A 22,076-nucleotide genomic window follows, 5' to 3' on the forward strand; every position below is an offset into this window, starting at 1 on the left:
ATAAACACACATTAAATTTAAAAAATAATGTAAAATGTTGGGGGCTGTGAGTTACTTGTTGTACACCGATTTGTTTAAAACCTAAATGTACCAAGTCTCACAAAACATCCATGTACTGCACTGAAGAGAAACTAACTTAAATGAAGCCAGGGCCAGGCTGTACTTTCATGTAATACCAATCTGTACCAGGAGATGGTGCAGTGAGTCAGTCATTCTTATTAACAACTGTAACCTGGCAAAAGGCAAAGGCCTACCTGCACAACATAATTACAAAAACTTCCTTTAGGAATATTTTGAAAGCTTTTTACAGCAGTTTCAATTAATTAAAACTACTAACAAAATATAAAGAAACAAAAAGCTATGATGTTACATCCAAGATGAGTATTTTGTAGCAGAGATAACAACTGAAGTTAAAATGAGGTCATGTAACATTTTATAGCCATAATTAGCCAACTTAGTTTGTGGAAAGCATGAATTAAAAGTTGTCTTTTGGGGTAGCAATAGATAATTTCTAACAAAGAATCTAATCTATGTTGGTTGGGTGGAACCTTTTGCTAAAATGCTGCCACCTTGTGGTCAAAGATGTCACCAAATTTCGAAGAAGTCGTTTTTACCAGATTTCAAAAATTAATTTGTTTACTTAAAACAATCTAACTCAACCTTTAAAATAAAAAAATAAATTGTAAGGCAGTTAAATCACAAGCCTGATGTCTGCTGTCTAAACCCTTCTTTGTGGGAAGAAATAGAATAACTCTTCAACTTCTTTAAAAAAGGTTTTTATTTCATATAAAGTTCTGCAGTATTTAAATTTAGAAACAAAAATGATTTACTGTTAGCGTCGATATGACAAGTTATATCATCAGTACAACTCTGTCCTGCTCCACTCGTCACACCAACCACAGTCTTGCTACAGTTCCTTGGCAACATATACAACAGTCTCACTCACAAAAATGTTTAACTTTGCTTAATTTAATCCAAGCAGTACGAAACATGGAAAATGCCTTAGATATTATTTAACTTCTTATTTGGTGACAACAATCACAAGAAAAAGAGGCTGAACTGGTTTTGAATAAAATCCTGACCTGGTTAAAGTTCTGAAGCTGTGGTTGAGGATGGGACAGAAAGAGAGCACCTGAGAGGACCAGATCTTCATCCACCAAAGAGTCCAACTGAACCAACAACAATGTTAAACACAACAAAGTCTATGCTTTTAATCGTGACAACCCAAGTGCGTCTTTCACTCACAGATGTGGACGAAACATTTACTTGATTTTGCAGTAAACTTTGGTTAACAACAACACATGTCTTTTTCCATAATGCACTTTTGAAAGAACACTGGTTAGAAAAGAGTGTCAGGTGCTGATAGTCAAAGTATGAAGTACAGTCTTGAGTGTATTAGTTATACATCATGCAAGTGTGCCTGAAACACTGTTAGATGTGAGGCTGGGACACTTCATGCATAGATCCTTCTGCCGATCGTGTGTGTCACAGGAAGACATCAGATTGCTAGCAGATTGTCAAAGCTGCCAGCAGCTCCATTGCACGAAACATTACTCATCGTTATCTAAAAGAAAGACAACAAAGAAAATCACAACAATTCAACAAAGCAGTTGGACCATTACTCCTAAAAGTAAACGACAGAGGAGGCGAGAGACAATGACAGCATTGTTATAATGAACAACAGAACCAAACATTTAACCTCACCAGGTCACTGGCAGCCATCTGCCAATCTGTACTGGTCTCATATTTGGATCTGTTGCAGATCCAAATATGGTCCAAGGTTCCAAGGTTTCCACAACTGATACTGTCTTAGTATGCCTTCTTCCACCATCCGACCCCAATAGATGTCAGCGGTCGTTTGTTCACAGTCTTTCAGCAAGTACTGGTTCTTTGAAAATGTCCCCAGGCACGGAAACTCTTTTCCTCCTGGAAGTGTAACTGTTAGTCCATCAGCTGAACACATGATAGTGGCCCCCAGTTTAATGAGCAGATCCCTGCCCATCAAGTTCACAGGCACATGGGGAGACAATCCAGCACCGTCAGGGCTGGATTGGTTGTTGGCAGCGTCATTGGAACCCCAGAGAACCCCACAACACTGACCACATGATTGGAAAGTGTGGCACTGCTTGGTTTTTGTTTCAGTGTTGAATAGGTAGCCCCAGTGTCCACAAGGAAGGTCATTTCATCTCCTTCCACACTCATCGACAACATTGGATCTGCCACTCCCATGTTGTCTTGTCTCTGTGGATCCCGTCAGTACAGCTCCTCCTCTCCGCCCCCGTAGCCCAGGGGATACTGAGCCACTGGCGCCATGCCTGGGTTTGGAGCTTGATGTCCCCTTGTCTGGACCACTCTGCCTCGAAAAGCTCCCTGTGCCTGGGGTGATGATGGATAACCAAGTTCTAGCTGTCGTGGTGTAGGACAATCACGAATCCAATGTCCTCGTCCTCCACACCTTCGGCATACATTTGGGTCCAGCATAGGTCCCCCCAGACCACGGCCCCTAGGTCCACCTCCCCTTTGGGATCCACCACGCCCCCTCAACGACCTAGTAGTCCCCCAATTCCCCGCGGGTCTTCCTTGCCTTGAGAATCCATTGGCGGGCCATCGGTCATCAGGGTACAGAACCGGATCCAAATCTGGCCAATCAGGCCCTGGATCGCCCCGTGGCTGCGCCACCAGCATCTTCTTAGGTCCATCTTTGTTTTCCTTTTTCTTTTCGTGTAGTTTTTCTCTCGCCTCAGCCAATTTTCAATTTTACTAACTGCCCAACTGAACCAACAACAATGTTAAACACAACAAAGTCTATGCTTTTAATCGTGACAACCCATGTGCGTCTTTCACTCACAGATGTGGACGAAACATTTACTTGATTTTGCAGTAAACTTTGGTTAACAACAACACATGTCTTTTTCCATAATGCACTTTTGAAAGAACACTGGTTAGAAAAGAGTGTCAGGTGCTGATAGTCAAAGTATGACGTACAGTCTTGAGTGTATTAGTTATACATCATGCAAGTGTGCCTGAAACACTGTTAGATGTGAGGCTGGGACACTTCATGCATAGATCCTTCTGCCGATCGTGTGTGTCACAGGAAGACATCAGGGCCCTATTTCAGGAAGCCGGTTTAGAAAACTCAGAGTGAAAAACGATACTCAGGGTTGAGTAACCCCGAACTGTCCAACTCGGAATATTCGGTTTCAGAAAGGCTGATAACAATTAGTTCAATCAACGCGGAGTTGCTTTAACCCCAAGTTAAGCGCGCGCACGAGGATACATAAAGCCCTGATTAGTGGAGCACAGATTAAGCGAGTCACCATGGAGACGGAGGGAAAGAAGGCGCGGTCAATGTATTTTACAGCGCTTGAGGCCGAAATTCTGATGGCATCATATGCCGATAACATGCAAATTGCGCGGAAAAAAAGTAACACAGCCTCAGCTGCAAAAGAAAGGGAGCATGCATGGCAAAACATAGCCGACAGAGTCAATGCATGAGTGTTAATTTAAACATTGATCTAGGGATTTCCACCCATTTAACACGTTATTATATTATATATATATGTTTTTTTTTATTTCATACATTTTATTTTGTGATGTGATGTGAGCGCAGGTGCAACCCAACAGGCCCCAAACGTTCCTGGCAGCAAGTAAAAATGAAATATAAAAATATAGTCCAAACAGGTAAGGTGTAATTGTATTATGAGCCATAGTGCTTGGTCTGTTTGTCCGATGTAAATCAATTGCAGTTAGAGGCTACATTAGTTTTCTTTCTGTAAGCACTTATTGAAATTATCTGAGCACATTACAAGTACATATTTGCTTACTCTGTATGCTCAAATGTGACCCGTTATAGCCAACAGAAAAAAAGCGGAGGCCCGAAAAACAGGTGGGGGTCCTCCACCACCACCACTCACAGAGGCTGAGCAGTTGGCTTCCACATTTGTGATAATGTTGGCAGCATCACATATGATCTTCACAGTGCAGAGAACACAAATTAGCATCCATTACTATAATGAAATAATTTGTTAGTTTGAAATGCTACAGGGAGCTATGTACCTGTACATTAATGCTGTGGAAAGACTTCCTGTTCACATAGTCTCCTTCATTTACTGAAGGAGCAATGATTGGAATGTGAGTGCCATCTATACAGCCAATCACGCCTGGGAACCGTGAGAATAAATGTAAAATTTAAGTAGTAGCTCAAGTATCACCACATCATGAATTAAGTTTCGTTCATCCTGATACCTGCAATTTTGTGGCATCCCTCTTTGATAAATCTTGTGGGTCTATGACCGGGGAACACCACAAACGAGTACAGGAGACGTTTCAGTGCAACTGTAACATTCCTGACTGCGTGACAGACGGTAGCCTTGGAAACGTGCTCAGCGTCACCAATATTATACAGAAAGCTCCCGTTTGCAAAGAACCGAAGTGCAATACAAATAATATGTACAGAACTGAGAGAATGTCCGCGATGTGTCACATGAGCAATATTAGGCCTGAGGATGTTATTCAAATGAATTATAGATTGTGCTGAAAAACGGTAACGTTCACACAGGAAATCATCAGGAAATGATAAAATGTCTGAACGCGCTCTAATCACTCTCTCCCGGCAGAGAGCTCTGCGGAGAATTTGGGCTTCAACATCTACTGGCTCTTCAAGGAAGGAGCACGCCATGTCTGACACTTCCTACAGTCAGGTTTCCGACAAAGAGGCGGAGAACGTCAGGGTTAGTTGAAGTAAACCTGCTAGGGGGCAGGTTAGCTTCACGGAGTGTGTCGTCATAGTAACTCACTCAGAATTAATCTAAACTCGCTTTGTGAAACCGAAAACCCAGAGTTTTCGTTAACTCAGGGTATACTTACTCAGAGTTTGCACTAAACCGGCTTCCTGAAATAGGGCCCAGATTGCTAGCAGATTGTCAAAGCTGCCAGCAGCTCCATTGCACGAAACATTACTCATCGTTATCTAAAAGAAAGACAACAAAGAAAATCACAACAATTCAACAAAGCAGTTGGACCATTACTCCTAAAAGTAAACAACAGAGGAGGCGAGAGACAATGACAGCATTGTTATAATGAACAACAGAACCAAACATTTAACCTCACCAGGTCACTGGCAGCCATCTGCCAATCTGTACTGGTCTCATATTTGGATCTGTTGCAGCTCATCAGTTTATCTACTGTCTAAAACAAGCTTATCAAGCTTCTCTCTTTTTAAATTGTTTTTATATGCCGCCCCTCCCAAAGTTTGAAATGCAGTATGTGATGACAATAGTAAGAATATTTGCCCTTTTTGGCAAGAAGAAGAGCCAAAGGGAGGGGGGAAAAAAAAAGAAGAACTTGAGATTTTGGCACAATTAATAGACTATGCTGCCTTACAACAGTTTGCTCTCTGATTGCTGCTTCAAAATTATATAATTATATCCACCACTGCGTGGATGTAAGCCATAAGTTAACAGATCTTGAGACGAGCCCTCAGGGGAGATATCTGACATTTGCATCATTCATCTCTACTTCAGAAGACAGTAAAAGTAGAAAATGAACAAACTATCAAACAAAGATGTTCAATTAGAAAATATATCTGAAGCCTGCTCCCATCCTGAGGGATTAACTGCTTTCTACTTCTGCTGTGGGCCCCCCAAGTCCGACGACACGCTCAGCACAGAGCACGACAAAGAAAACAGAGTTAAGGGTGTCTTTCACATCTGCTCAGTCTCTTCACGACTTGGTGAAGAGACTGAGCAACAACGTGAGAAAAGAGGACAGAATTTTGACACGGTGCTGATGCTGTCGCTGACGAGAACAATGAAAAGAAACCTGCTCGGATGTTTGTGGCTCAGAAGGAAAACGGTGTGAAAATTAAAAATTATATAAAAGAAAAAATAAATAAATAAAATGAACCAGGTCCAAGTGAAAAACTAATTTGAACTCTTTTATTGTGTGTCATGTAATAACATTAAAGAATATCATTTTAAATGTTATTTATTTAAATCAGAGACACTGAAAATGATAATATGATAAAACTGTCACTCACCTTCTTGATAAGCGCCATCTGCCATCACTAGATGAAGGATGTTGGGATACAGATGCTGGTGCTCAGTTCCTAGAATGCTTAGGACCAAACTGGAGCCCAGGTCAATATTCTCATCCTCATCTTCATGTATGGCCTTGAGCATCAAAAACAACAACAAGTCTCTTCAATCAGTCGTGTGATGTAATGCTTAAAAGGACAGCACAGATGTATATGTTTTAAATATGACTGCATTATTTTGGAGAATCAGTTAATGCAGAGAGAGACTGAACCACCACCCTTGACTGCTGTCCAATCCACCAATAAGACACCAATGGTTCCTCCAGTGGATGCTGGGCCCATGCAGATCACTTGGGCTGAACCTTATCCCATAGAGTCTGAGATTCCCCTTGGCTGGCTCCAGGGTGGGGCCTCAAAGCCCCTGATTTAGATGAGGTTTCTTGAATAGAGTCGTTTTTGAATATTACTTATTGTGGCCATACATTTTTCCAATTTTTCCTTTGGAGACACTACCAGCTATGTTCTATAGTCATATTATTGGGGCAAATTTCTCCCAACAACAAAGCTCCTTGGATCACTCAGGCACGCAAAATGTGAACGTGACAATTCATGGAGGGAGACTATGTCTGGTCTTTCACTTGGATGCAGGAAAAGTAGAGCCGAAATGAGTCTGCTGCAAAGGTTTGAGCATCTCGCTCCTCTTAGGTGAGGTGTTTTTCACACCGGGAGACCTTGGGCAGACCAGGACATGCTAGAGAATATGTAATATACGCACCTCCCCCAACTCCCCACAAAAGTAGCTGCTTAGTCGGCTGTCCACACTGGAGAAGATGCACTTTGTCATGAACATAATCTTCAAATCTTGCTCTAAGCGGTTTCACTCACAAGCTATTTTCCTTCTAAAGAACTACACATGCCAGCAGCATCACTATGCAAAAGATACAAACCTTAATGACACCCCCTATAAGCTGAGCTGCAGTATTAAAGCAGACATCTCTACAGCTGAAATGTCCAAAACTGGGCACCTCATGCTAAAAACACTCCAGATATAGCACAGCGGTCCAGAGGGGGGAAAAAAAAAAATGTAAATTTGATTTTGACTTGTATTGTCACTTTAACTGTGAAGTTATACGAACAAACTCCAGATTTCAAAGAGAAATAATGAATATTTCATACCTTAATCTTATTGTAGGCCTCAATGAACTTCTCAAAACCCATCTGCTGCTCCAGGTTGAACCGAAGCTCTTCCAGACGGCTGAAGATGCTGTCATGATGCTCCATCTCTCCGCCCTGCTCTTCTCCGCTGCCATCTGTTGTGGAGCAGAACCAATCACTTCACATAAAAATCTCAAACTTTTGGTCTCGAAAACTATGAAGGTGCTGAAGGAATATAAATATAATCTTTAATTAATATTCTAAGGTCTTAAGCAGTTTCAAACATAAAACAAGCTAAATGTAAAAACTAGAGTTAGGTAATGTTTTAAAGCAACCTGAGTAAAATAGACCGAAACGTCTGAGTCTCTGTGATGTTCTGTCCTTACCCGAATGCCATTCTTCATTGAGCTGCCTGTTATTACTGTGGTTCTCCTCTCCCACACCATTGGTAAGCAATTCCCCTGCCTCCTCATCAGCAGGACTTCCATTTGAGCATTCCTCCTCCTCTTCCTCTTCTTCCTCCTCATCGCCTTCATCATCTTCCTCTTCTTCATCCTCATCTTCATCATCGTCTACCGCCATCTGATTGTTGTCCTGATCGATTTCAGCTGCGATCCTGTTGAAAAGCTCCTGGTCTCCGCTCTCAGGGGGGTTTCCATTAAAGTCGCCAGCTCCAACCTCCTCTTGCAGCAGTCTCTCCATGGATGCCCTGATGTCACGCAGATCTTCATCTTCATAAGCACTAAGAAACAGAACAAGGTTTCTTAGAAAACAATAGTTTTCTCTCTAATATTGTAGGGTCATTACCTTAAATATAAAGCTGCTTGCAATAGTTGTCATTGTAACAACTACCTGTCTTTATATAGTTTACAGATGCAGGTTGTTGTTATTTCTGATTACGCCTATGGAAAAATTAGAACCTAACTTTGTCTTAAAAATACTACTCATAATCATGAACAGCTGGGCCAGAAAATGTCTTAGGATGTTTTTAGATTTCGTGCTTTTCTTACTCCTCTGTCTCAGACTGGTCATCATCTTTTCCTGCCTCATCCAGGTCCTCAATTTCCAGGTTGTTGTCTGGAGCAACGTTAGCCTCGCCAGTCACTGTAACGTCCTGCTGAGAGCTGAAGAGTCGACTCAGGTCTGGTAGAGAGCATGTCCGCAGCATCTGCGGGCACAAACCAAACACAGTGACAGAATATTCTGAGTGTTTGACTAACACAACTGCAAGTGGAATTCATATGACACAATAAACAACGGCTTAATATGCAAAGAAGGGGCCAGAATAGGACATGACTCTGTGACAAGATCCTATTCTACGTAGCCATTTTTATATGCATATTAAAAATGTTGAGCTCTGCAGATCTCATTGTCCCTGATGAAGGTCGTGAAAGATAATGGTTGATGGATGCTCGTCCTGTAATATAAGACTCAGCGGAGGTTCAGACTGGGAGATTAATGGATTCATTTCAGCCTTCTCATTAATAAAGAAGACTGAAATCCTACCCAAAATACTGCACAAGCCTCTACATCACACCAGGGAGAAGAGATAAATGTCCTGAAACACCTGATCACTCTTACAGCTAACAATGTCCTGGGTTTAATACTTAAGATAATTAACTTTGGAGCTTCCCTTTATTATGTAACACAATGTCCGTGCACACACACAAAAAAGTGTTATATTCTGCTAGTAATCACCTTGGGGTTGTTGGCATCAAACATGCCTGTAGAAAGACCAATGAGGAGTGCATTCTGGTGTTTGGAGCGTAGAGGTGAGACAGAGCGTGAGCGAGAGGCCAGAGAGGAGGATGATTCATCCATGGAGGACTGGGCTGAGAGGATAGCGAGGGCGGCAGTGCGTCGGTGGGCCGGGGAACACAGTTTCATAAATAGGGGCTCCTCATGCTGAGCTAAACCAGTAGAGAGGAAAAATGGGGGCAGGTTTAATTAAGATAATACTTACCCTGAAAAAAGTAATCTTGGCTCACTACACATTGATCTCACCTGATGGCTCAGGAGCTTTGTCTGCACTCTGCTCAGCCTCTTTGTTGCCTGTTGGTCTTATATCGCCCTCTGCTGGCCTGTAGAAGAAATCCAGCTTAGCTTCACAGACATGCATGTTGCCTTTGTGCATTTATTTATTTAAAGAAGTTTTAAATCATAATAACAAAAAGCTCAATTTTCATTTTGGTATGAAAAATGCAAATTTTGGATTTCATTTAACACTCACATTTGCTGTTGGCCTTCCTTCTCCCAAGCCTGCTGCACACTGTTTGGAGGATGTGAGGCCTGTTTAGGGGTTTCCTCTAAAAACACCGACTCCAAGTCTGCTGGATCTAAAGGAATTTAAGCATCACTGGACTTAGCTGGGGAAAAACAACAAAAAATTTTTTTTAAAATAAACAGCAAAAGACTGGATCAATATCAGGTACTAACCCTGAGTCTCAGTAATGCTGGTTGGCAGTGTTGGGCTCTCTATTGCAGCAGCCATGGAGATTTCTTGATGTGAGGCCACATCTGTAGCTGTAGGACTCTCAGCCACTACAGGGGGTAACACTTCTTTAGGCATCTTCACAATGCCAGCTTCTGCTGTCATCTGGTTTAATTTAACTGAAAGAAACCAAGAGACAATAATAATAGTACATGACAAGCGCATATTATTTAAAGCAGGACCAAATAAGAAAAATGTAAACATTAAAGGACTCTTCATCTCTCCATGTGTTGAAGTAAATCCAGACATGCTCTTGCAGTACTTTTCTACCTTAACTCACTATTTATGTAGTTTCTCATAAATAAATAAATAAATAAATAAATCTGCAACTTTGGGACAAATACAGGGAAATATTCTCTAAATTTCACATCAAAACTATTCCTGCAGTACCAAGCAAAGTTTTTGGCCTAATTTAGTCAAATTGTTAGAAATATTAAAAAAAACAAAAAATGCCTTTTAATAGTGAAACATGACCTGTTGCTGTTCCTGTGACCACATTAACTCAGAGTCAGGGGAGAAAAAAAAAAATCCCAAAGACATGACATGAGCCCAGAAGCTAACTGAATTTGTTTCATGTTGACACACATAAAAAAAATAAATAAAAATCATCATGAGGTGAGAAACTGTAAGTAAGACTAACCAGGACTAGAAGACTCGTCCTCACATATGGTGAGAGTCTCCAGTGGCTGAGTGAGTGGCTGAAGTTCTGCCTCCTTAAGTACCTTCAGCACCTGAGAGTCTGGACTTGCTCCCCACATCTTCCTGGGAGCATCTTCCTGTAGCACAGCCATCTGTATAACTTCGCCCGCTGTTTGCTCTGAGACAAAAAAATAAAAACAAAACAACAAACAAACAAACAAACCAAAAACAGAAATAGAAAGAGACAGAGAGAGAGTGTAATACTCAGAGAGCAGTTATATGCAAAGCTGTGTGCTTGTTCTGACTCAGCGGGAAAGGACTTACCAATGGTCATGAGGGATGTATCCTCTAGAGTTTGCTGAGCTGCAGAAAGGACAAGTGGAACTCCTGCCTCCCACTTCTTCCTGTCACCACCAGAGGACGGCCTACCATCTGGAGATGCTGAAGTGGCTAATGAGATAACAGAAGGGGAAATTTGGCAAACCTGCCCTTTAGTAGAGAAACCAACAGATCCTGAATAGAAATCAACTGAAGAATTATAATGTCAAAACAAATATATTTCAATTGATCCGTTTCGATACAAGGCACTTATTTGCAGAAATAAACTATATGAAAAACACAACATGATGATAATGTGAAATGTAGCAAGGAGCATAATCTCAAACAAACAAAAGATGAGATTAAAGCAAATCAAAGGTTAGGAGGTTACAGGTGTGATTTTATTGGTAGGCCCCTCAAACAGTAAAGTTTAGCAATGACTTAAACGGAGCAGCAGTTTTAGCTGACATCAAGTGTTCAAGACATTTGCTCTAGAACTGAGGAGCTGAAACACTGAAAGCTGCATTTGTTATTTTGTTGTGATTCCAGTAATAGAGAGTAAACCTGGTCCTAATTGCCTTAAAAGTCTGGATGTTTCATGAAGTATGAATAAATGTGAAATCTAAGTAAGTCCATTTGGTGCTTTGTAAAGCAGTACAAGGATTTTAAAGTAATCCAATTTTTTTAGTGTTAGCATGTTGCATGAGCTGCAGCTGTCTCATTGAATTTTTGACTTATGAAGTCATTGTTATAGTAATCTAACCTGCTTTAGACAGAAATCCTTTATTTTGATTTTAAATGTGGTTGTAGGCCAACTGTAACTTGCGTAATGCTTCTGTCAAAATTTAGGTCAGAGTCTGTTTATGCCACGATTTCTAGCTTGACATCATGGTTTCAGACAGGTGTTAACTTTTATTCATACAGGCTAAAAAGGCCAATTTCATTTGTTTTATTTGGTTAAAATTTAAAAGATGAAATGATAAACACACTCACTAAATAGCAAAGACGACAGTTGGTGGTCAGATGTCCACCACATTTTCAACTATGTGCATTTACTGCTTTTTTTAAGAAGACTGAGCCTTTAATGAAGCTTTAGAGTTTGTATATGTGTATTAAACGTTTGTGGGTAAAGAGTTTTATAAACTTTCTTTTTGGGAGGAAAACAAACCTTTTTTTGGCTGTCAATCACATTTGACTGGTGATTCTATACATGCAGTTTTTAAGCTTTGGCTCAGTTACCCTATGTCCAAATCGGGGCTTTCAAAAAACTGCCCAGTCGTTTTATGAAGTTCGCTGCAAGTTGTGAGACTTCTCTCTGTTTGTCAGGGCATGGCACACCACAAAAAAAACAAAACAAAACATACTGTAATCCTCTTAATTCATCTCTAGTTAGACTCAACTCACTGCTTGCTGTGGCACACGTTTCCTCTAAAGTTTGCTGAGCCACGGGAAGTACAGGTAGCTCTGCTGCTTCCCACTTCTTACGGTCTTCATTGGAAGAGGGGCGCTTGTCTGTATCAGACTGGTTTTGGGTTGGAGCAGGACTTGATTCTGCTGGGGCCGAAGGAGACTCCTCCACCTCCTCCACTGGGCTTTGAGCTTTAAGGTTCTGGTTAAGTCTGCGCAGAATCTGCTTCTTCTCACTCTGTTACACAGAAGTGATTGCATAACAGTATTTTTTTTCATTAGAACGAATGGCATTGTTATTTGATTTCATAAATTTTAACAACTAATCACCTCACCTGGATCATGGTTGCAGACTCTGGTTCAGGCAAGCTCTCCTTTAGTGGCGTCATCTGTAAAAAAAAAAAAAAGCCAAATTCATGTAGCTAATAAATAAATATCCCAAAGTACTGTGAGAGATAGTGTTATACATCAATTATATACTGACTGCTCCAACGTTCTTTAGGGCAGCAGTCATGGATATAGCTGGGGTGGAGGGTTTGGGTGTAGGCAGGGCTGGAGTTTTGGCAGCTGGTTCTGGCTGAGAGGGGCCTGGCTGTGGAAGAGGACTATCAGAGGTAGACGATACTGCTTCTGAGGCCACTATATTTGCTCCCGCCATGCCACCTTTGACCCCTCGTGCTGCAAGCTTCCATAACAGTCAACATGCAAAGTTAGCTTATACTTTAACTAATGCACCAGTAAGGTCACACTAAGACAAGACAGGGATGAACCAAAAACAAATGCTTACATGGTCCTCCCATGCCCTTTTTTCTCTCTCATATGCTTCTCTCCTCTTCTTCTCTAGCTGCTCTTTCAGAAGAGCTGCACGGGCATTAGCTTGTGCCTGCAAAACAGAAAACAATGACACGCTTTGATAAATGTTACACATTATTTCTGTCTATTATTATTTTTTATTATATTAACCTCTCTCCTCCCTTTTTTCTCCAGTTACAATTGGCTGGGAAGGCTAAACTGCATGCACACTAATCGAGAGGGTCATCTCTCCTCCACCAGTACAGACCTTTGTCTTTTGCAGTTTTGTTTATTATAAGTTGACTTGGGAATTACCGATGGTCCCGTTTTCATATTTTGCTTGAAGTAGTTTTGTTTCTAAACATTAGTTCAGGAGAAAACATTGATACCGGTGACCCACTGGGTGGTTGTTTCGAGGTTTAGGGTTAGTCACTGTTTTTGCTTAATAAACCATGTTTTGATCTGTGGAAGTTTTGTGAAATCTCACGTGTTTGGTTACTCTGAGCCGTGGATTTTAGGGGCTGTAGCAATGATCAAAATATGATTACTAAAAATAGGGCTGTACAAAATCCAATGTCTTCTCTGATGACAGTGTTTTTTTTATATTTTCCGGTGCTGTTTCAGGACAAAACGACAGCCATGACTTTTTAAGCCTCTTTACAGCAACAAGTTACAGGCAAAGCAGAAAAGGAAGAGGATTACATCATCTTCCTCTTGCTGTCATTTTAATCATTGTTAACGTCTCTGCAAATGAAGTTATCAAATAAACATCGGATATTGGAAAATGCAATTGTTTTTTGCTTCTTCTAGACTCACTTTTAAAGCCTCTATCTTCTTTCTCCTGAGCTCGACCTCCTCACTGGACTCCTGGCTGTCAGAACCATCGCTATCATACTGAAATACACAGGAAGCAACATCAACACCCAGGAGACAAAAATGTCAGCAAAAATTGAAAACTACCTTCATTATTGGCACCCTGTGAAGAGGTGGAATAATGTACCTTCTCTCCTCTGAGTCGAGCTTTGATCTGCTGGCGCTCATTGAAGTTCTGCAAGCGGATCTGTCTGAGCCTTGCCAAGTACTCCTGAGAACAAATACAGAAATGTTACATACTGAATGAACACACACAAAGCAGAGAGTACAGTACTGATATTAGCAGACATACAAAAAACAAAACATGCTTTGTTGGGACTTGTACATAAAAAAAAGTGTTATACACAAAGGCATCAGCCATTTAGATAAAATAACAAAAAAACAAAACAAAGGACAACACAAATTTACAATCAGCAATGAAGATGTATTCAATTCAGAGCAAAACATTTATGACCAAACTCAAAACTCAGGTGGTTATTTGAAATGAGACAGCAGCCATAACTGGGATAATGGAACACCACACATTGCACAAGGAGTGGCAATGAGTTTGAGCTGCTGGGTTGAACTGTGGGCGGGTCAAAGGGAGCTTTGTGCAGACGTGTGAAACGTGCCAAGCCAGACGTGCTGTGAGTAAGGTGAAGTGTGAGGCTGGGCGTTCAGGCCTTTGCCTCCTACCTCCTCCTCTTTGTTGGGTTTAGACCTCCTGCACCGAACACCACCAGCCCGGCCTCCATAGATTGCTGCCAGGTTTTGCCGAGTACCCTGTTTACCATTTAATTTAACCACACTTTAGGACACGGGCCCTAACAGCTAGCTGCCACAAGATTATGTGTAAGACAAAAATAATAGAAAAGGATAAAAACATTCGCAGGCAGTCGTTTGATTCTCAGTGTGATTTGCAGTCACAGGTCTATAATTGATTCAATCTTGAGACCAGAAATAGAGCTTAATTAAGCTGTTAGATTGAAAACGTTTCTTACTAAATATCAATATCAGTTTTTATTTCTGTTCATATAAATTTCACCAGTATAGTAACAGGTTATCATGCAGTATTTTCATGATGGGGGCTATATACTTATTAGTAGTTATAATATGTACCAGCTGTCCTTCAGCACGGGCTTTGTTGAGCATAGCTTCCCTCCTCCGCTGCAAAAACTCCTCAACTTGAAAGGCTCGCCCAACTGCCATTTGACCGCGCTGCCTGTGAAAAGAACACAGTAATAAATATTCGTACTCAACTTTTACACCGTTGAGAACAACAACACAGCTATGTGACTAGCTGACCTGCTAATATGGGCTTGTTTGGAAACATGCTGCAGCCTGTGGAGTTCTCTCTTGATTAAGTCAGGGTCGAGTCGTCGAGCACGGCTGTTAGGAAGCACTGTGCCTGCAGCAGCTGGTACACTAGTCAGTACATAAATAGGCAATGTCATTACAAATACTACTTAACACACATAAACAGCCAAAAATAAATAAATAAAATAACCTTACCGAATGGGACTGCAAGGCCCAGCTGAGGAGCTCTCCCTGCTGACATCTTTAGGCGTCGGTCTAGCCATTTGGTCGAGGATTGCATGGTAGTGTTCATAAGAGCTTTTACCAGGGAGAGGAGCTAGAGTAGAACCCTGAACAGCAGCAACATGTGCACCTCTCTTTCCACCTCCTACAAAACACTGAGTACGGAGAACAAAACAATGTCGCAACCCTCGCTGAGGGCATCCTGACATAACTCTTTATATGACAAAAACAAAAAATATATACATTACCTTTCTCTCTGGGCTGCTACCTCCACTAGAACTCAAGACATGCTTCCAGCCTTGTTCTCTCGCTTGGTTTATTCGATTGATCTGTAAGAGATCAAAGGTTCAGATTTAGGTTTAGCTGTACAGAGTGTGTGAACTACAAATGCACTGTGGAGCTCAGATCAATCACCTAGCAGAAGATAAAGAAAATATCCAGACTAAATCCCCCCTCTACTGCTGCCACTGACCTGCAGGCTGTGCTTTGACAACTCATGTGTTAGTTTATCATTTCCTTCATATGAAAATGTTGCCAACATTTAGGAAGCTTAAAACTATAGTACACAAAAAGTTAGAGTCATGGTGGCCATAGCCATAAATTTCTATACATTCAGTGTTCTCAAACTGTGTTCTAGGCCATGGGACGAATATAGAGTGAAACTGAACTGAATTAATAGACTTTTTGTAAGAATTTTACTTGATTAAAATTTATATTTAATACTTTTTTTAAAAACTTTGTCGTAAAAAGGATCCCCTTTCCTTCACTAATGAAATAAAAAATAAATAAAAACCACACACCCAAGCTCAGTTAATCACCCACCTTTTCCTTTTCATATCTCTTCATCTGCTCCGCTTTCAACATGAACATCTGAAAGAAAGAAAGACTTTAGTTCGAAAGGTATAAAAACTTTTTGCATGGAGATATAGAAACTAAACAGTATGCTCACCTGCTCTCTCTGTTTCCTTTCTTTCTCGATCATCTCCATCCTCTTCTTTCTGATTCCATCCTATAGAATGAGACAAAACCATTCAAACCCCAAAATAGACATCTTAAAGAAACCCGCCTCAAGGGAAAGAGCCAGCAGGACTGCTCTGTCAGAGGTCAGGTGGGCGAGGAGGAAAAGTTTGGTTAAAAGAGAAAGCTATATCAGGCAGAGCACTCCGAATGTGCCGGGAGCGGACAACAGGTGAAGATGGGGAAGCAAGCGCAATGAGAGGGAGCAAAATTGAAAATGCTAATAAGAAAGGACCTTCACGTGTAAGTGAATGGCGAGAGAGGAGAGAAAAAAAAAAAAAAAAAAAAAAAAAAAAAAAGGGAGCCTATTAGAGAATATAATATGGCGCTCTCAGTGTACCTCGTGTTTTTTCCTCTCTTCTTCCACTTGACTCACTCTTCTCTGGGGGGTTGCTGGGAGAAGGGCCTGAGCAACATATGACACTGGGCTTCAGAGGTAGCCAACATAACATGATGTACCAATAAACACTTACTCACACACACTCACACACACACACACACACTCACTCACACTCTCACACACACACACACACACACACACACACACACACACACACACACACACACACACAAATGGAAGAAGCATTGACAACAAATACAGCATCTGGCATAAGAAGGCAACCCCCCCCCCAAAAAACCCCCAAACAAAAACAAAACAAACGTCATAACTAAAGATCGGTCATACCAGCTTGTCATCAACAATAACAGCCTACTAACCGGTTTGTGTTTTCCAGCTGGTTTCTTGTCTGCAGGCTTTCTGGCTCCATCTGGCACCTTCCTCACAGTTAAAGGCACTCCGTATTTGGCGGCTGGTTTTGTAATCTTCTGGGCTGAGGCTGATATTATGAGATATCCAGAAGTAATTTAGAAGAAAAACTCAAAAACTAACAAAATTTGTATTTTAGTCAGCCAATGTGCGCACCGCACCCCCCCCACACACACACACACACACACACACACACACACACACACACACAAAATAAACAGTGTATTTTCACATCATAATAAAAATCAAAAAGAAATGAGCAGATTATTGTACAAAAGATGCAAAAGTCCAGCATACTTCATTTATCAGTTTTGATTTAAGGTGTTGAGGTCCTCTTTAATGCCATGAATATGTGCCCGACTTGGTGGCTGATTAGTTCTAGAATCTACAAACAAGCCGTAGAAGAAAGACCCCTTGTAGTCTTCTTCATGATGAGTTTGCTCACCTGATGGCACCTGTGCCACACCCGATTTAGGCTGCTTGTGAAGAAAAGTATGGCGAAATTCCTGAGCAATGATCTGAAATGAGTAAGAAATTTAATGAGCAATCTACTTTTTGCAAAAAACAAAAAAAAAATAAACAAAAAACCCAAAGAATTAACAATCAGCTGCAGAGTCTACCTGTGGTGTGAGAAACTTCTCAATCCTGCAGGAGAGGAAAGGTTTGTCCAGTATGCTGTTGACTGAGGGTCGCTCTCGAGGGTCGCGTTTAAACAGCTGTGCAAGGAGAGATCGCAGTTCTTGGGAGTAGTGACAAGACACAGGAGGGTACGACCCACGAATTATCTTAAGAACCAAGTTCTTCATGTTGCCAGCCTCAAACTGAGAATAAACAAATGCAAAGGCTCACACAGCTGTAACCACTGCATAGAAATTACTGAAGACAATTGAACTATATAGGGATTCTTAATGTGGGGACTGTACTGGATTACAGATTAAATTAGGAATTAATATACTGGAAATTAATTTCAGTGTATTATCTAACAGTACATTATCTAACTACAGTTATACATATAGAATATACAGGGAAGAGATCAAAATTAGTATGTGAGAGAACAGTAAATGCTGCATAAAACACCTTAAAATACTGTATAATTATAATTAAACAGCTCACACAGAATACTTACTGCATGCTTAAGAGTGCACATTTCATACAGAACACACCCTAGGGCCCAAATATCACTGCAGCAGGAAGGAAAAGCAAGGAAAATGAGAGGCGAGAACATACAAATGGGTGGGCAGGGATAAGTTCTGGGTTAAGTTTATTATTCATTCAATAAGGTATCAACAGTCAAGTGCATGCCCTTTACTTTCCTTTTATAAACTGAGATGAAAATAAGACTTTATTGACAAGAAAACTCCAGATCATTTAGACTGAGCTAAATTTACTTCACTCATTGTAACTAAAGTGGGTTAAATTGCATGTACACTTAAAATAGTTAAGGAGAAAAATCAATACCAGCTTCCTGCTGTAGATGTAAGCGAGCAAGTTTACTCAATAAAAAGGCGAGGTGATCTCCTTACATTACACTGTAGCCACCGCCTAATCCTGCAGACTCAAGATTCAGTGGGGAGACACCTTGTCCCATTGATTACTATTGAATTTGCTTGACAACTAGACGCCAATGTACGATATTCCAGAAGTCCAAGTACCTTTTGTTATTGTATGGTTTATTTTCACAGATCTCTGGTGACAGGTAATATGGTGTTCCTATGCATGTTCTTGCCAGTTCTACAGTGCTGAAAAACAGAAAAATAGCACATTTTAATATTAAAGCTTCAATATTTCAAATAAGCACTGTCTAATGTGCAAAAATACAAACAATGACATAAATCAAAGCAAAAACAGCTGTAAAAAAGGGAAAAAATCAACATCAATAATAAATGCACCTAAGAACCTCAGAACATAATGTATAAATACATAAAACACGTAATACATTATAAGATCAGACATATTTGATTTAACCAAAATATATTTCTGTGTAAGAACAGTTAAAAAGTGTACAAATAACAAACTTCAACAAAATAAACTATAATATTTTTTAAATATAGTAAAACAGAATGTCTTATTACCAGAAATGCAAAGTGTTCTTCAACTTTTAGTCTGGAATCTATGCTTAATGAAAAACTGCAGGGCTATTTAGACAACAGTGTGCATACCTGTTCAGCACCCTTGCAATTCCAAAGTCTCCAAGCTGAACTGTTCCATCTTTTGTCAAAAAGATGTTCTACACAAGCATTATGAGAACACATGTAAATAATCCAATACATGCAAACAAACAACTTATCACTTAAAGGGAATCTTGTGATTTATGAAACAGTACCTGTGATTTTATGTCTCTGTGGAGAATTTTTCGATCGTGCACATGCTTGAGCGCTAGGCAGATCTGCACAAACCAATCTAGGATCTCAAAAAGGGAGACTACAGTAAACCATATGTATTGTGATCAGTTTAACCAAATATCTGTATACTGTTTGCACAGTGACTGCCTTGAGTAGTTGCTGGCTTACTTGCGCTTCTGAGAACAGTACCCCTTTCTGAGAGTTGATCTTTTTGAATAGGTCTCCACCCTCGCAGTAGTCCATCACAATATACAGGCAGCCACCCTCTGGGAAAAAAATACAAATAAAATAAAAAAAAACTTATAGTATGTAGTTATCACACAGTGCACATTTGATAATAGTTTCTTCACATAAACAGATGAGCTATTTGAATGGCATTAATACCTTCAAAAGATTCCTTATACTGGACGATGTTTGGATGACTCATGTTGGCAAGAACAGCAACTTCCTTCCGAGATTCCTGCCTCTCTTTGCTGGACATCTGTCAAAGTAATGAAGAGGAGGGTAACGAGATGAAGCGCACGCTGAAAAGAACATGCCAAGCTTGTGTAAAAAATATGCACAGAAGCTTACTCCAGATATGCCAATCTCCTTAATGACATATTGGTGTCCATGATCTTTGGATTTGACCAGGATAGCCTTTCCAAATGAACCTTCCCCAATTTTCTTCACCTTTTCGTACTTGTCCATGTTATTGGAATGACTGGCTCCACATGCTGGATCTACAAAGACATCAAGAACATGCTAATGCTATTGCTCGGTGTAACTAGGCTTTAATCGAGGGTTCCGTGACAGAAGCTTTATAAAAGGCAAACATTTGGTAGTCTTAATAATGACAATTGTGCGTCGCCCGGGAAATGTAATGTTAGCTCCATTGTGGACCGCTGTCAGACAGAAAGAGACGGACTGTGATGCTGAGATGCAAGACACAACACAGCTGGTAGCAAAACAGCTAGCGTTCCCGTTACTTAGAAGCTAGAAGAAGATGGGAGCTTCATAAAATATTTACCTTGTGAATGTACAAAACTCTAACTGATATAATATCACCGGCTCACTGTGTAGCCGTATACGTTTCTGTGTGCCTTACCATTAGTCTTTTCTCGCTGCCTTTCTCATAGAGGTTTGGGTACTTGATACTGTCCTCGCACTCTCTATCTAACTACGGCTACATTTTTTGTACGTTTTCATTGGTCAGATGTACCAAGACCGAACATTAATTGGTGGACACGACTGTCCATCATCTTTTATTGTGGATGACGCTTACCAGTCTCCGCCCCCAATGACACCGTTGCTGTGGACATTTTCCATAGCAACCGCAAACCAACTGAGAAGCATGGAGAACGTGTAACGTTTGGCGATTAATTTAGTTAAAATGTATTTATTTTTTTAGGTACTTCATTTAGTATTTTCATATTATGTATCTAAACCACAGAGCTTCGCTAAATTTAGTAACACACTATCCTCCTAATACCTAACTCTGCCATGGAGGAGCTGCACAAGACAATAAGCAACCAGCAGAACTCCCATCCAAACGCAGTGCACATTATAGCTGGGGACTTCAACCATGCTGATTTAAGGTCAGTATTCCCCAGATTTGAACAGCATATTAAATGTGCAACGAGGGGGGAAAACACATTGGATAAAGCCTGCAGCAACATCCAAAAAGGCTACAGAGCAACCCCTCTACCACATCTAGGTTTGTCAGACCACATGTCCATGCTGTTGATCCCTGCATACACTCCCATTAGGAGAAGAGCCCCCTGGCCAGAAGGTGCATCACATCAGCTGCAGGACTGTTTTGAAAACACGGACTGGAGCGTGTTCGAACATCAGGACCTTGAAGAGCACACAACATCAGTGCTCTCATATATTAACTTCTGTGTCAACAGTGTCACTGTGGACAAACGTCTCCGGGTGTATTCCAACCAGAAACCCTGGATGACTAAAGAGGTCCAGGTCCTGCTGAAGCAACGTGACACCGCTTTTAGATCCGGTGATGGTATGCAGTACAGTGCAGCCAGATCTGAGTTGAAAAGAGGCATCAGAGAGGCCAAGGCAGCGTACAAGAGAAGGATCGAAGACCACTTCAGCACCAAAAACTCACGACAGGTATGGCAGGGAGTTCAGCACTTAACCAACTACAAACCTGGCAATACCATGTTGACTGAGGGTAACGCGGAGCTTGCGGAGGAGCTGAACCACTTCTTCGCACGCTTTGAGGTGAAGGGACCAGAGGCAGCAGCAGCAAAAACATCGGACAGCAGCAGCCCAAGCCTCATAGTGCAGGAATATGAGGTGAGGCGCACACTGAGGGCAGTGAACCCCAGGAAGGCCACCGGACCAGATGGGGTAACCGCAAAGGTCCTAAAAGATTGTGCAGACCAGCTGGCTGGGGTCTTCACTAAGATCTTCAACACTTCACTGTCCCAGTCCTGCATCCCGCCGTGCCTAAAGTCAGCCACAATTGTCCCACTGCCAAAGCGTACTAACATTAGCAGCCTCAACGACTACCGACCAGTTGCTCTAACACCTGTTATAATGAAGTGCTTCGAGAAACTGGTCCGACGTCACATCATGTCCTGCTTGCCACCCACACTCGACCTGCTCCAGTTTGCATACAGAGCTAACAGATCAACTGAAGATGCCATTGCTACAACGCTCCACACCACCATCTCTCACCTGGAAGTGCAGGGCCGTTACGCCAGGCTGCTCTTTGTTGACTTT

At 41.1% G+C, this 22,076-nt stretch overlaps 1 protein-coding gene across 8 annotated transcripts; it reads right to left on the reverse strand.

Moving 5' to 3' along the window:
* Positions 1-750: 750 nt before the first annotated feature.
* On the reverse strand, positions 751-20,515 carry nek1 (NIMA-related kinase 1). Of its 8 annotated transcripts, none has more exons than XR_014909597.1 (37): positions 20,440-20,515; positions 19,926-20,074; positions 19,737-19,833; positions 19,521-19,618; positions 19,334-19,417; positions 19,170-19,237; positions 18,663-18,749; positions 18,137-18,191; positions 17,631-17,831; positions 17,456-17,528; positions 16,962-17,080; positions 16,585-16,650; positions 16,177-16,236; positions 16,050-16,097; positions 15,476-15,556; positions 15,201-15,382; positions 14,994-15,113; positions 14,808-14,910; positions 14,385-14,471; positions 13,837-13,920; positions 13,653-13,730; positions 12,832-12,927; positions 12,529-12,729; positions 12,380-12,433; positions 12,042-12,282; positions 10,644-10,769; positions 10,321-10,497; positions 9,626-9,799; positions 9,420-9,525; positions 9,194-9,270; positions 8,888-9,099; positions 8,200-8,357; positions 7,576-7,931; positions 7,211-7,344; positions 6,038-6,170; positions 1,705-4,969; positions 752-1,564 (listed from the first exon to the last, which is right to left on the reverse strand). XR_014909597.1 is itself a non-coding variant. In XM_085398231.1 (36 exons), the coding sequence occupies exons 2-36, from the start codon at positions 20,040-20,042 to the stop codon at positions 4,956-4,958; spliced, it is 4,074 nt and encodes a 1,357-aa protein (XP_085254357.1). In that variant the 5' UTR covers positions 20,043-20,074; positions 20,440-20,515; the 3' UTR covers positions 752-4,955. The 8 variants fall into 8 exon arrangements, 5 of the variants coding, with proteins under 5 accessions (XP_085254358.1, XP_085254357.1, XP_085254354.1 ...); XR_014909596.1 differs by having other exon boundaries at positions 755-3,102; positions 4,905-4,969; XR_014909598.1 differs by having other exon boundaries at positions 756-1,564; positions 4,867-4,969.
* Between the last annotated feature and the right edge of the window lie 1,561 nt (positions 20,516-22,076).

Source organism: Rhamphochromis longiceps, linkage group LG23 (genome assembly GCF_057381845.1).
Source record: "Rhamphochromis longiceps isolate RC_006_pf linkage group LG23, R_longiceps_female_GT1.1, whole genome shotgun sequence".
Taxonomy (NCBI): Eukaryota; Metazoa; Chordata; class Actinopteri; order Cichliformes; family Cichlidae; genus Rhamphochromis; species Rhamphochromis longiceps.

Coding starts and splice junctions, on each gene's coding strand:
- nek1 (XM_085398228.1), bottom strand. CDS start 20,042: ATGGACAAGTACGAAAAGGTGAAGAAAATTGGGGAAGGTTCATTTGGA. Junction 13,731..13,836: donor CTCGACTCAGAGGAGAGAAG/GTACATTATTCC, acceptor TGTGTATTTCAG/TATGATAGCGATGGTTCTGA. Junction 9,800..10,320: donor GGACGAGTCTTCTAGTCCTG/GTTAGTCTTACT, acceptor GGTTTCTTTCAG/TTAAATTAAACCAGATGACA.